Source organism: Chionomys nivalis, chromosome 11 (assembly GCF_950005125.1).
Source record: "Chionomys nivalis chromosome 11, mChiNiv1.1, whole genome shotgun sequence".
NCBI classification, from domain to species: domain Eukaryota; kingdom Metazoa; phylum Chordata; class Mammalia; order Rodentia; family Cricetidae; genus Chionomys; species Chionomys nivalis.
The window spans coordinates 23,820,006-23,832,402 of record NC_080096.1 but is presented as its reverse complement, the minus strand read 5'-3'; the positions used below and the strand labels follow the sequence as shown (position 1 = coordinate 23,832,402).

The window sequence follows — 12,397 nt, the reverse complement described above, 5'->3', positions numbered from 1 at the left end:
TCTGACTCCCCTGGCCCTACTCATCCTGTTGCCCCCAAACCAGCTCTTTCTAGTCAAGCCTCCTGCTCCCAACACCTACAGTGTCCCTGAGCAACACAGGTGGATCTGATGGGATTGAAATAGTTGCTGGGGGGAATCATGAATGCCTACCAAACCACATATGCTAAAAATAGGCCAGCAGGTGTCCATGCCACTGGGAAGCCCCCGTTCTACCAAATCTCTTTGGTAGGCACATAGATGGAACCTTGTCATAAGCATGCATCCTGTCCAGAGTCTCTGGACAATGAGAGAGGGCTCTGCATTTGGGAGCAACAGTTTGATTGAGACTCAGAAAAATAGACAAGATTTCACCATCAGAAGGGCTAGAAGGGTAGGCAGATGGTCTAGCCTGAGCACATGGAGGACAAACCAGATAAACAGCATGGTGAGAAGCCTTGGTGACCATGCTTGGTCCTATTCCCTTGGATAACTGCATTGTAATGGGGTCTGTGCGTGACACACACAGGGTCAAGAGCCAGAATTTCAAGCCAGAAGGTAGACAGTTGCAATCCATAAGCCCTCAGGGTCTTCTTCCATTGTTACTGAGGTTAAGACAGGCTGTAGGCATGTCTCTTGCATTTCGTGTGTGTGTGTGTGTGTGTGTGTGTGTGTGTGTGTGTGTACTCATGATAAAACCAGAGGTCAGCCTCAGTATTTTTCCTCAGGAGTCATCTGCTCTGTTTGTTTGAAGCAGGGTCTCTCCCTGGGATCTGGGGCTGACCTATTCAGCGAGGCTCATTAGCCGCACGGATTCTCCTGTCTTTATTGCCCCAGCACTGAGATTATGGCACGAGGATTTTGCCATCTGTAACCATTCCTCTTTTTAATTCCCTTCTTTCACTCACGTTCCAGGCCCTACACAGGTGCTTAAAATTCAGAGACTGAGCACTCTCGAATCAGCCACGGAGACACATGCATAAATAGACAACAGTGTGGTACCACAAGGCAAGCAAATCAAAGCAAGCAAAATAAACGAGAGACTGTGGCTCCCATAAGATAACTGTTTGCTTTGCAGAAAGGGTTCCCTGTCAGATCCCCCTGCCAGCCCACCTGTCAGTGACATTGAATTTAGAGAACTCACTCAGTCCAGGCTAGGAAGACTATCATACTTCGGTACATCCTACTATATACACTCATTGAAATCTCCTTCAATGAGACTTTCCTCGGGCCCTGTTGCATTTAGGGAAGTGAGGCTGTGTTTGTGTGTGTGTGTGTATGTGTGTATGTGTGTGTGTGTTACACATGCCATGTTGAGGGTAGAGGTCAGTTGAAGGGACTGCTCTAGCTTTAAATATTCATATGTCTCCTCCATTGATAAGGAGCAAAACCCAAGTATGGTAGCCAGTGCTGACAGGGGTCTCTGTCCTGCCCAGTCCTACAGCTGTTCAGTCCCAAAGAAATACAAGGAGGTCTATATTAATTATAAACTGGTTGGCCTATTGGCCCAGACTTCTTATTAACTCTTACATTATATTATATTACATTATATTATATCTTCATATATTAGCCCATAATTGTTGTCTGTGTTAGCCATGTGGCTTGGTACCTTTTCAGCAAGGCAATCACATCTTGCTTGCCCGTGTCTGGCTTCCTCTATATCTAGGTGACAACTGCAGACTAAAACTTCCCTCTTCCCAGAATTCTTGTTGCCCTGCCTCTACTTCCCACCTGGTTGCCCTGACTATACTTCCTGCCTGGCTACTGGCCAATCAGTGTTTATTTAAAATACAAGTGACGGGGTACAGACCATTGACCCACAGCAATTTCCCCCTTTTTTTAAACAAGAATTCTGAATCGAATCTCCTTTGTTTAGCTTTTCTACTGGTCATTATCCATAACAACTTGTAACCAACACTCTAAACAAAGGCAAACATCCATAATCCATTTTTTGGGAATATGGGTGTAGCTCTCAGACTACTTCCTGCTGATTGGGGGCAAATCTTATGGGGACCTAAAGAAAATTTAAAATTATGATCAAGTCCTGACTGTAGTATCCTGTGAGGCTTGATCATCTCAGGAAGCAGCCTTTGAACTGTTCTGGATGTAGAACTCAGACATCTGGGCCATTTCTCCTCTTGGAGATTTCTCAAGAGGTCTTCCTTGGTCAAACCTGATTTTTCTTAATGCAGAATGAATCCACAGTCCCTCATTTCCCAGGGAAACAAAAGTAAAACCTCTTCTCCAAAGTAACATTATCTTTTGGCTTAAATTTTAAAGTCAAAGTATTTTTAAAATATATATATTGGATTAATTCAGCATCATTTATAATCAATGTCTTTTAGCAGCTTTTACTCCTTCCTCAGTCATCAAACAATTTAAAGACAACACAATAACATACAGTACCCAGACTCTCTGTGTATTTTTCATCTTTATGTGGCTTTATTTTAACCTCTATTTCTTTTATTTTATTTTTAATTTTTTGGTTTTTTGAGACTAGGTTTCTCTTTGTATCTTCGTCTGTCTTGGCACACTCTCGGTAGACCCGGCTGTCCTTGAACTCACTGAGATCTGCCTGCCTCTGCCTCCCAAGTGTTGGGATTAAAGGTGTGCCTGCATACCCTACTACTCTCTTTTTTCCTTTTGTCTTTTCAGGACTTTATCCTTTCTCTTTTCTCTCCCAAGCCCACATATATTTTGAAACACACTCTAAACCTTTTGGAGGTTTTTTTTTTCCCATCTAAATCTATCTTTACTGTATAGTTCTCTTTTTCTGACCACTTGAGTCTTTAATTTGCTAAGCAATATGGCTAGGATTAAAGCCGTGGCTTTGATGGCTGGATTCACCCCATCCCTTAGCTTTCTGAGAGTCTACCCTCATGGCAGAGGTACTGGCCAGAGCCATGTGTACTGCCACAACTCTATGGCATTTCAAGGTCCCTGCCACCACCAAGAAGCATGCTGTTGGCTATTCATAAACACCATTTAAGTGTTTGGTGGCAGGGTCTCTTAAAAGAGCTTCAAAGTTTCACTGCTAAAGTTGAGTCAGGAAACCTCTCTTAAATGAGGCACATTTGCCTCTAGCAAACAGAGCCCACGTGAGAAAAAGCTGCTACCAAGAAGCCATGCTTAACTCTGTTCTTTTCTGTCTAGAATTACTTCCAAACTCTCTCAGGCTTTATGTGGATGCAGTTGCCTCATGTTGGGCACCATTTTGTTGACAGGGGATCCTGTCCCACCAGGTCCTATAGCCATTCAGTTCCAAAGAAATACACAGAGGTCTACATTAATTATAAACTGGTTGGCCTATTAGCCCAGACCTCTTATTAACTCTTACATCTTATATTAATCCATAATTCTTGTCTGTGTTAGCCACATGGCTTGGTACCTTTTTTGTCGAGGCGGTCACATCCTGCGTGTTCTGTGTCTGGCTTCCTGACAACTGCAGACTGAAAAGTCCCTCTTCCCAGAATTCTCCTTGCCCCCCCTCTATTCCCTGCCTGGTTGCGCCACCTATACTTCCTGCCTGGCTACTGGCCAAATAGCATTTATTTAAAATACAAGTGACAGGGTACAAACCATTGTCCCACAGTAAGCCAGAGCTCCATGATGGGAAGAAGGGGAAGAATAGAGCCTCCAGGACTCGCCACTAATGGATGCTACAAGCTGTGTGCTCAGGCCCTCCTGCCCTCCTGCCAGCCCCTGAATAAAGTGACCCCATGGAGAAGGAAGATGAGGCTAGTTCCCTGTGAAGCTTTTCCCAGGGCCCCTGTCTCCAAACACCCACCCTCTGTCCCCACCGGCACCGTCCCAGCTTCCTGGTCCCTCTCAGATTATCACTCATCTCACTCGCTCCCTGCCTGGCTCATTCACCTTGGTGTCTTTCAATCAAGTTGGAACACCTGCCCCAGCAGTACCACCGACTGGTGGCCCACAGGGAAGCTAGAACAAAGGGTCTAGTGTTCTGAGCACTCCTACCAGAAGTAGGTCCCTCCCACAACCCTGCATTCACGGTCCCAGGTGAAGTCTCAGGGTCAGTTGTCAAAATTGAAGCTCAGTCTCCCTTCTGGAACTTTTCTACCTTTTAGCTCCTTACTTAACCAATCACTTACTTTCTTACACAGCTCAGCCTCAAACCTCTTCATTCCCCCTCATGCTTCCTTGGTTCAGACACGGTAATTTTCCTGGGAAGCAATCAGCTTCCACTCACTGGGCCGTGCATCTGTTCATTCAGTAAATACTTACTAAACTTGTGTTGTGTGCCCTACGCTCTACCACACGCTCGATATGCGTGCAGTTTGTGGCAAGGTCCCTGTAGCCCAGAGCCTGGGATGGCAGGAGAGACGACGCTGTTTTAATGCACTTGCTATATGCTTGTTTCATTCACACTGTGCTGGGGACCCACAGGAAGATAGTATCCAGTTTACCTAGACAGGGGAGGGTGGGGTGTCCCTTGCTGTCACAGGGAGGGCACTTTCCACGTTGTTGCTCCAAGAGAGGCTGCCTGGGCTGTGGAGTTAGTTCATCAGACTTGGCAGGACCAGAAGCATGACACAGTCTGCTCTTTGGAAGTTCCTCAGATATAGCACTGTGGAGACGGACAGCTGTGCCAGCTGAGAGACAGAGAGGGCCTGAGCCAAGACTCTAGCACTGAAGACAAAGTAGAGACAATGTGGAAAGTGTCTCTCAGAGACTCAGGGACAGGGCCTTAGAAGTATACTTGGCCAGAGGAGGTTGCAGCTGGAGAGGCCACCAGCTCTTGGGTTAAGTGACTCACTCTGATGGGGAGCACAGATTTCTCCACTGCTTTCCTTGCCCCGAGGCTCTATCCTCTGTGCCCTCTGAGCTGCTACTACAGTCCTCTCCCTTGGGAAAGGGAGTTTTTTTCCATGAATATACACTGCGCTTCCTCACAGAACCCTGCTGTACATCGTCTTTCAACACCCCACGCTTGCCCAGCTCTCTAGCCTTGCTGCCCGCCACCGCACATCCCCAGCCTGTCCCACCACGCCCCTCCTCTTCTCTCGGACTGTAAAGTCTCTTCCTCCTGTCCCTCCCTGCCTCCCCTGCCACCACACAAGCTGTTCAATTCTGCCTCCTCCTTTGGGGTGCATTTGAATCCAAATCCTCCCTGAGTTTCTGCCCTGCACCAGGGGGACCTGGCCTCTTCCTCCTGGGCACCAGCACTTGCTAGGATTGGGCACGTGCCAGGATAGGCGAATGTTCAATGGTGTGTCCTGCCCTGACCCTGGCCTAGAGAAGGACTGAGTCCAGTCATCAGTGTGCTCCCTGGCAGATAGCACAGGTCCCTTGGCTTCAGACCAGACACAAGCCCCCTTCCTGTTCTACCCTGAGAAACTCCAAGGAGTTTGGTCCTAGAGTAGGCAGCTAGTCCCACCCTTGGGGACTGATTCACTTACAAGTTTATTAACCCATTGAAAATACACAACTCAGTTGTTTTTGCTCATTCACGTGGCTATGTAACCATTACCACTAAGTTTTAAACAGTCTCTCCTTCCAAAAGGAAGTCTCCCACCCGCTAGCATCCACTCATTACTTACTCCCCCGAGCCTTGGCAAACACAACACGTGTTCTATTCTCTAGTCCTGCTTATTCTGGATATTTTATATAAATGAAATTATACAATATCTCAGTCTTTTGTGTCTGCTTTCTTTCACTTAGCATTGCGTTTTCCAAATCGGCATCGTAGCGTGTATGTGAGCTACATTCCTTTTTATGGATGCCTAGTCTTCTGTTGCTGGATAGACCACATTTTGTATTTCCTTTCTTCAGCTGACGGACCCTGGGCTTATCTAGCACTGATTGACTACTATGACTCACACTGCTTAAAACATTGATGTTCAAGTTTTTATGTGACATTATGTTTTCACTTCTTCTGAGAGAGGAGTTACATATCGTATGGTGACTTACGTTTAACAATTTCAAGAAACTATCTACCAGTTTGCTTTCCAATGTGGCTATATCATTGGCCATTGCTACCAGTAATAGGAAGGCTCCAATTCCCCACAGCCTCACCTACACTCGCTGTTTTATTATTAACACCTGTCTTCCTGTCAAAAAGCCGTCCTGGTGGGGATGGGGTGATTGTGATTTTGACTGACAGTTCCATAACAATGATAAATTATGGAAGCATCTCCTCTTGTTCATATTGGCTATTCATATATCTTCTTTGGATACATGTCTACTAATATCTTCTGCCTCGTTTTTAATTGGGTTGGGTGCCTTTTATTATTGAATATTAAGGATTTGTCTCTGGTTCTGAGTCCTAGTCTCCCCCCGGGAGCTCTTTGCATGCTCTGCTTAAGCACCGGGAATGGGCTACAGGGACTTGGGAGGTCCTCGGTGATGCTGAATGCTCAGGCCACCCCATGACACTCGTTCTGTTGCCATTTCTTCCAGCGGAGTGTGGAGGGACAGTGAGAGGAGAGGTGTCCGGGCAGGTGCTGTCGCCTGGGTACCCAGCCCCCTATGAACACAATCTCAACTGCATCTGGACCATCGAGGCAGACGCCGGATGCACCATTGGGTAAGTGTCCAGAGCCAACAAAGAAACTCGTGCCACTGTTGCCAAGGGGAGCTGTCGCCAGCATCATTGACAGACCTAGCTGTTGTCAGGGCTCTCCTACCTCTGCTAGAGGCCTGTGCGGTCCATAGTCACCGCAGAGACTCTAGTTTGGACTGGGCATGTGGGATTCAGCCTCAGCCTCATGGGGGCTACATCCAAGGCCACACAGCCCACTGCTCTGATGTGTCTACCATAGAGCAGCGGGGCCCAGGCTTGAAGCTACACAGCCCAGGTTTGGAGCCCAGCCCCTCCATTGACTGCTAGTGAGACTTAACCACCGTGAGTCTCTTCCCCTGAAGTTGGGGTTTCAGTTAAAGCTCTAGAATGACACACTGCATACTGGGCTCAGTGTGGTACTTCAATCGCAGTGACAGGGCCAGCCCTTGAGACCAGTCCAGATCTGCTTGAACTATGTAAGCCAGGCAGGTTGCTTCTCTTTCCTTCTCTGCTTCCTCATTTCTAAAAATGAGGACCAGAAGGGCTCATATTTCAGGGCTGTGTGGGATTTAATAACAAAAGCCAACAAAGTCTGGCATGGGGACATTTTCCTCCCAATTCCTGACTCAGGAACTCTTTAGAGTCCCAGACCATCAGAGAAGAAAGGGGTATGTGATTGACAGGTGCACGGCTGGCCTTTCTCCTGACTCCTCCCCCACAGTCCTATTGGTGGTGTTAGCAATAATAAACTCTGGTGCATATGCAAGTCCGTGTGCACACGCACGAGTCCATCTAACAGCTAAGTGGTCAAGCAGAAGCTGTATATTTCTAAGCTTTGCAAGCTACAAAAAAGACAGAGAATACCCCAGATCTTCCCAGGTCTTCCTGTTATTTTACACTGCTGGCCATGGTGAGCCTCGAACTATATGGTTCAGAGGAGGTAGGTGGCAAAGAGCAGGTCAGAGGGGCAGTGTGCTCAGTGGTGTGAAACGCCCATAAATAAGAGGGAACCATGGCAAGTCTTGAGCAGGCTTGGCCACCAAGGTTATTGATAGTAGAGAGCTCACAGGAAGTCACCATGGAGGACTAGGGATAAAGAGGGAGCCAAGCAAAGGGTAGAGTTGTGACTAGGAGGTTCCAGCCCTTGGGTTTTCAGCAGATGTGAAGGTGTTGCTGAAATGGAGATGTTTAAAACGCTCATGCTCTTTGGTGCACCATTCACTTGGAATCAAGGAAATACAGCGCTCACCTATCCACACTTTTAAACTACTATACCCCATGCGCTGTGAGGTCAATGGCACACCTGGGAACTTAGGCTTTCATAAAGGCACAGTGCTGCTAAAATGACCTCTGTGACAGTAGTCTGCATGCCCCGGATGAGGTCATGTCATGTTGACATGTCACGGAGTGAAAGTTGAGCATCTCATTCCAGCTCTCAGTGCCACCATGACTTCAAACAACCCCTCCTAGCTCTTTCTCAACACTTACCTGCAGTGATAGTCTGGAAAAGATAACCCTATGTGTACACTCGCAACCAAGAAAGCCCAATGAAAAAAATCAACAGGGAAGATTGGGATTTAAAGGTGGTGGTGTGGTTCCTGACTCTGGAAAGGCCCTCAGGCAGTGGATGCTGGAGAGCAAAGGACCCGTCCACTTTAGGGCATGCATATGCAAATCAGCAGGCGGTCTCCTGACTCCTGACTGGCACCATTCACCCATGGATTCACTCCCTCTTATGACAATTCTCACTACCTGTTCTTCCACAGTAGAGGCTCTGTGCTTCCTGTTCAAAGAAAACCCTGCAGGCAGGCACAGAGCAAGACTGACAGGGAAGGGAATGTAAAGGAGATCAGGAGGTTCTAGAGTTGAAACCGGAGCTGAGCCCTCCAGGATGGTCAGGGGTTACCACGCAGCCAAGGAGGAAGGCAGCAGGCAGGGTAGTGGCTTCCCAGCAAGGCAAGGTATTTCCCCATGCTGAAGCTGTATGTAGCTGGAAGGGTGCAATGCTGTGGTTTGGAGACTGGCTGCCCTAGGGGCTGGCAGAGCAGGGGTCCCAACATGGAGAGCCTTGGGCTGTGTGCTAAGCCTGGGCACCTGGCAGTTTTGTGGAGAGTGAGCTGAAGGGACAGGATGCACTGGGGCCTTGGAGGAGGCTGTCTCCAGGGTTTGCTGGACGAGGAGACCTGAACCAGGTAGTTACAATTGAGATGAGGAAGGAGAAACCAGTTCAGGAGGCACGTGTGTGCTCCCGCCAGCTGACTCCATTCTTAGTAAATATGCAAATGATGTCGAATGGTGCACAGAACAGTACCTACGACATACAGAAAGTCTGGGACAGCAATAGCCAGCACCTGCCATTTAGTGAGGGTTGTTGGGATTTTAGCTCTTCTGTCTTCGTTTTCTTTCCTCGGAATTTTACTCTTTGGTTGGAACATTCAAACATCCATTGGCGACATCTCGATGCTTGATACATTTGACCAGCCCTGTCCAAAGAGAAGGTGTAACCCCCATCAGCCTCCCAAAGAGTTGTACAAGCACTTTCGTAGGAATTGCGACTTTGAAGCAGGGCTAGAAGAAGGCAGGACAGATTCACAGGCTGTAGTACAGATGCATGGACTACAGGGAAAGCATGAGAAACAAGAGTGAGGATTTATAGCAAGAATGAAGTCAAGTTCACTGTGTAGCAAAGCCAGCCAGGAAGTGAAGGGGAGGCAGGAGGCTCGGGTCAAAGACAAAACGATAGATAGATAGATAGATAGATAGATAGATAGATAGATAGATAGATAGATAGCCTCTCCAGAACAGGGCAAGAAATAGGAGGCCATGGGGCCTGCTTCATGTGCATTTCATACTCAAGTCTGTGTGTGTGTGTGTGTGTGTGTGTGTGTGTGCGCGCGCGTACAGGCACGTGTGTATTTGCATGCACACAAAGGGAAATAGAATATGAAGATAATTGGACTTGTAAGATGGCTCAGTGGATAAGGTTACTTGCTGCCAAGTCTGACACCCCAAGTCAATCTCCAGGCCTCACATGGTGGAAGGAGATAACCGGCTTCCCCAAGTTACCTTCTGACCTCCACAAGCGTGTCATGGCACACACACACACACTAAGGAAGTAAACATTTTGAAGGGATGTGGGATGCACCAGCTCTCATTCTGACATGCACCTCCCAACCACAGCTACTCCCACAGGAGCTACTGCTAAGCAGGTGGTCTTCCAGCCACACCAGAGGTACCAAAAGTGAAAATGGAGGACAAGACAGTCCCCACCTCGCGTTTCTGCCCAGCTCCGTTATCCTTCTGCATCTGTGCACACGTGTGTACAAGTCCATGTGCACACATTTTCATTCCCTGCTCCTCATTCCCTCTTCTCTCTCCCCCTTTTCTTCTGTCTCCTTTCCTCTTTTCTTCCCTATCCCCCTCCTTCCCTTCCTCCATTTTTTCCAACTCGCTCTTTTTCCCTCTCACCACTTCATCTTCCCTTGAATAACCAGCAGTTGAATAAAAGGAGTTAATAACTACATGGATCTGAAGAGAGCTCTTCGCATCTGAGTCCCTATTTAGTATTTTTCTATGCTGAATATTATTAGAATTTTTCTATTTTAAAAAAAAAAATAAGAGGCCGGAATGATGGCTCAGCCTAATGACCTGGATTTGAATGCTGAGAGCCGCATGGTGGAAGGAGAGAACCACAAACTGTTCTCCCTCTCCCTCTCTCTCTCTCCCTCTCCCTCTCCCTCTCTTCTCTCTCCCCCACGCACACTATGTGCACCTGTGTGCCCATATTTTCTGTTTAATAAAAATAGAAAATCATTTTTTTTTAATCGAAAATGCCACAGTAACAAAGGTCAAAGAGTCTAAACCCGGAGTCCTTGCCTCTCACTGTGGAATGTTCCGCCTCCACACAGGCCACTTGAAATAACCTCTGGTCCCTTTTGCTCTTTTAATTCTTGTAGGCCTTTAGTGTAGCCACATACAGAAAGCAAATCCAGCAAGCATAGTTTCTTAAACAAGTCCTTCTCGTTGCCAGCCTTCGCAACTTGCTTTTTGTTTTAGTCCTTAACCACGGTCATGATCTTAAGCCAAGATCAAGGGACCTGCCTCCCCTGGCTGAAGGCTGCAGAGAAGGCCATTGTGTGCACAGCCATAATTGATAGAGCCTCTTCCTATGGATAAAGCAAATGGTTTTGGATTTTTCACTCCAGTGAACGTCTTCATATATAAATTTTTGCACACAGATCCAATTATTTCTTTCAGACATACTCTTTGAAGGCAAATGTTGACACATGACCTTGAATTTCCCCCCAGACACCGAATCAGCTTTCTGCACCCTTGGTGGCCTGTGTTAAGGCTGGCTTTCCGCACAGCATCTCTGCCTGTGCCTGTTCTCTTCCCCTTTACCATTTTACTGTGTCCAGCTCTTTTGTGGGGCCGGGGAATTTCACTTCTGCACACAGTGTCTGCCTTGGCTCATTTCTAAACACTTTCTCATTTCAGCTTAAAATACAGGAAAATATAAAATCTTTGTTAAAGTCACTAAGTGCCTATATAATTTGCATGATCTCTCTCTCTCTTCCTCTCTCTTTCTCTCTCTCTTCCTCCCTCTCTCTCTCTCCCTGTCGTGTGTGTGTGTGTGTGTGTGTGTGTGTGTGTGTGTAGGTATGTGTGTAGATGTGTGTAGGTGTCTGTGCCCTTGTGTGTCCCTGCATGTAGAGCCCAGACACATCAACACTGCGTATCTTCCCAAGTTTCTCTCCACTGTTCCCTTTCACTAAATCTGGAGCTGAGCGCACCCCTTCAGCTCACCAGAAAAGCCCAGGGACCTTATGTCTCTGCCTCCCCAGCGCTGGTGTTACAGGAGCACACTGTAGGGCTAAGCTTTTTATATGGGTTCTGGGGATCTGAACTCGGGTCCTCACGCTCCCGACTAAGCCATCACCCTGGCCTCATGGTGTTTTTATTTCTACTGCATTCGTTCCCTTTTCACTTTCTAAGCCTGTCTGTTGTACTAACCTTCCCCAGATGCTTAAGTCTTGAAAAGCCTCTGGGGTCTATATTTCTCTCACATCCTATGTAGCCTGCTTTCCTTCAAACAGAAGATGCTCTGCTGCTCCTCAGCTGAGTCCTTCCGGTTTTGAGTGTCTCCCGTCCTTGGCTGATCTGATTTAATTGGCTTTGTTTTTCTTCTGCCATTGAAAGTTCTCCGCTCTGTTTTCAGCAGTCACCATCCCCCCCATCACAACCCCCTCTCTCTGTTCCTCCCAGAAACCTTGTTATTGTTTTCACTTCCAGCCTTTTGTTTTCCGACTGCTCTTGACAGCCTGTATTTGTTTTTATCAATGTGCCATCATCTGCATCCCTCTGAGGACACACTTGTGTTTTGTTTTACGATGTCACTTGTTTTTCCAGCATCCACTGCGTGTTGCAGTGAGGCCATTCGGGCCTGATTATTCAACTGGATTCTTGATGCCCCACGAGTTCCATTGTTTGTGCCGCTTTGAGTCATAGCTAGGAGCTGGACTGGGGCACAGGACTACCTGCCTGCTTATTATCGACTCAGCTTGCCTCTCTCAGCACTGTCTGTCCCTGTTGTCCTGTGAAAGGGAGATTAGAGGTACTGGCTCCTGGGGAGGGTTAAGTGGGTCAGGTTTACAAACCACTTAGAATGATAGCTGCCCTAGAAATGCCCTCAGGCAGAGTCCATTTTACCTAGTCAGTGCATCCCCTAAGCCTGCAGGATGTAAGTCACCTCTAAAGGTCAAGGGTAGTAGGTGCTATGCCCTGAATTGGAACAGGGGTGCCAGGTGGAGGGAATGTGGGATGGTTGCAGCTCCTGGCAGCATGGAAGAAGACTCCAAGGGGTCTTTCCAGGGGCACCTGACGCTACCCTGATGATAT

General features: G+C 47.5%; 1 protein-coding gene across 7 annotated transcripts in view; it reads left to right on the top strand.

The window, feature by feature from the left end:
* The window catches only part of Csmd2 (CUB and Sushi multiple domains 2), a 543,351-nt gene that overhangs the window by 402,219 nt on the left and 128,735 nt on the right, over positions 1-12,397 (top strand). For all 7 annotated transcript variants that reach the window (XM_057784126.1, XM_057784125.1, XM_057784122.1 and 4 more), the window contains one exon: positions 6,397-6,523. In XM_057784126.1, coding sequence (XP_057640109.1) covers positions 6,397-6,523 — 127 coding nt within the window. The remainder of the gene's footprint in view (positions 1-6,396; positions 6,524-12,397) is intronic.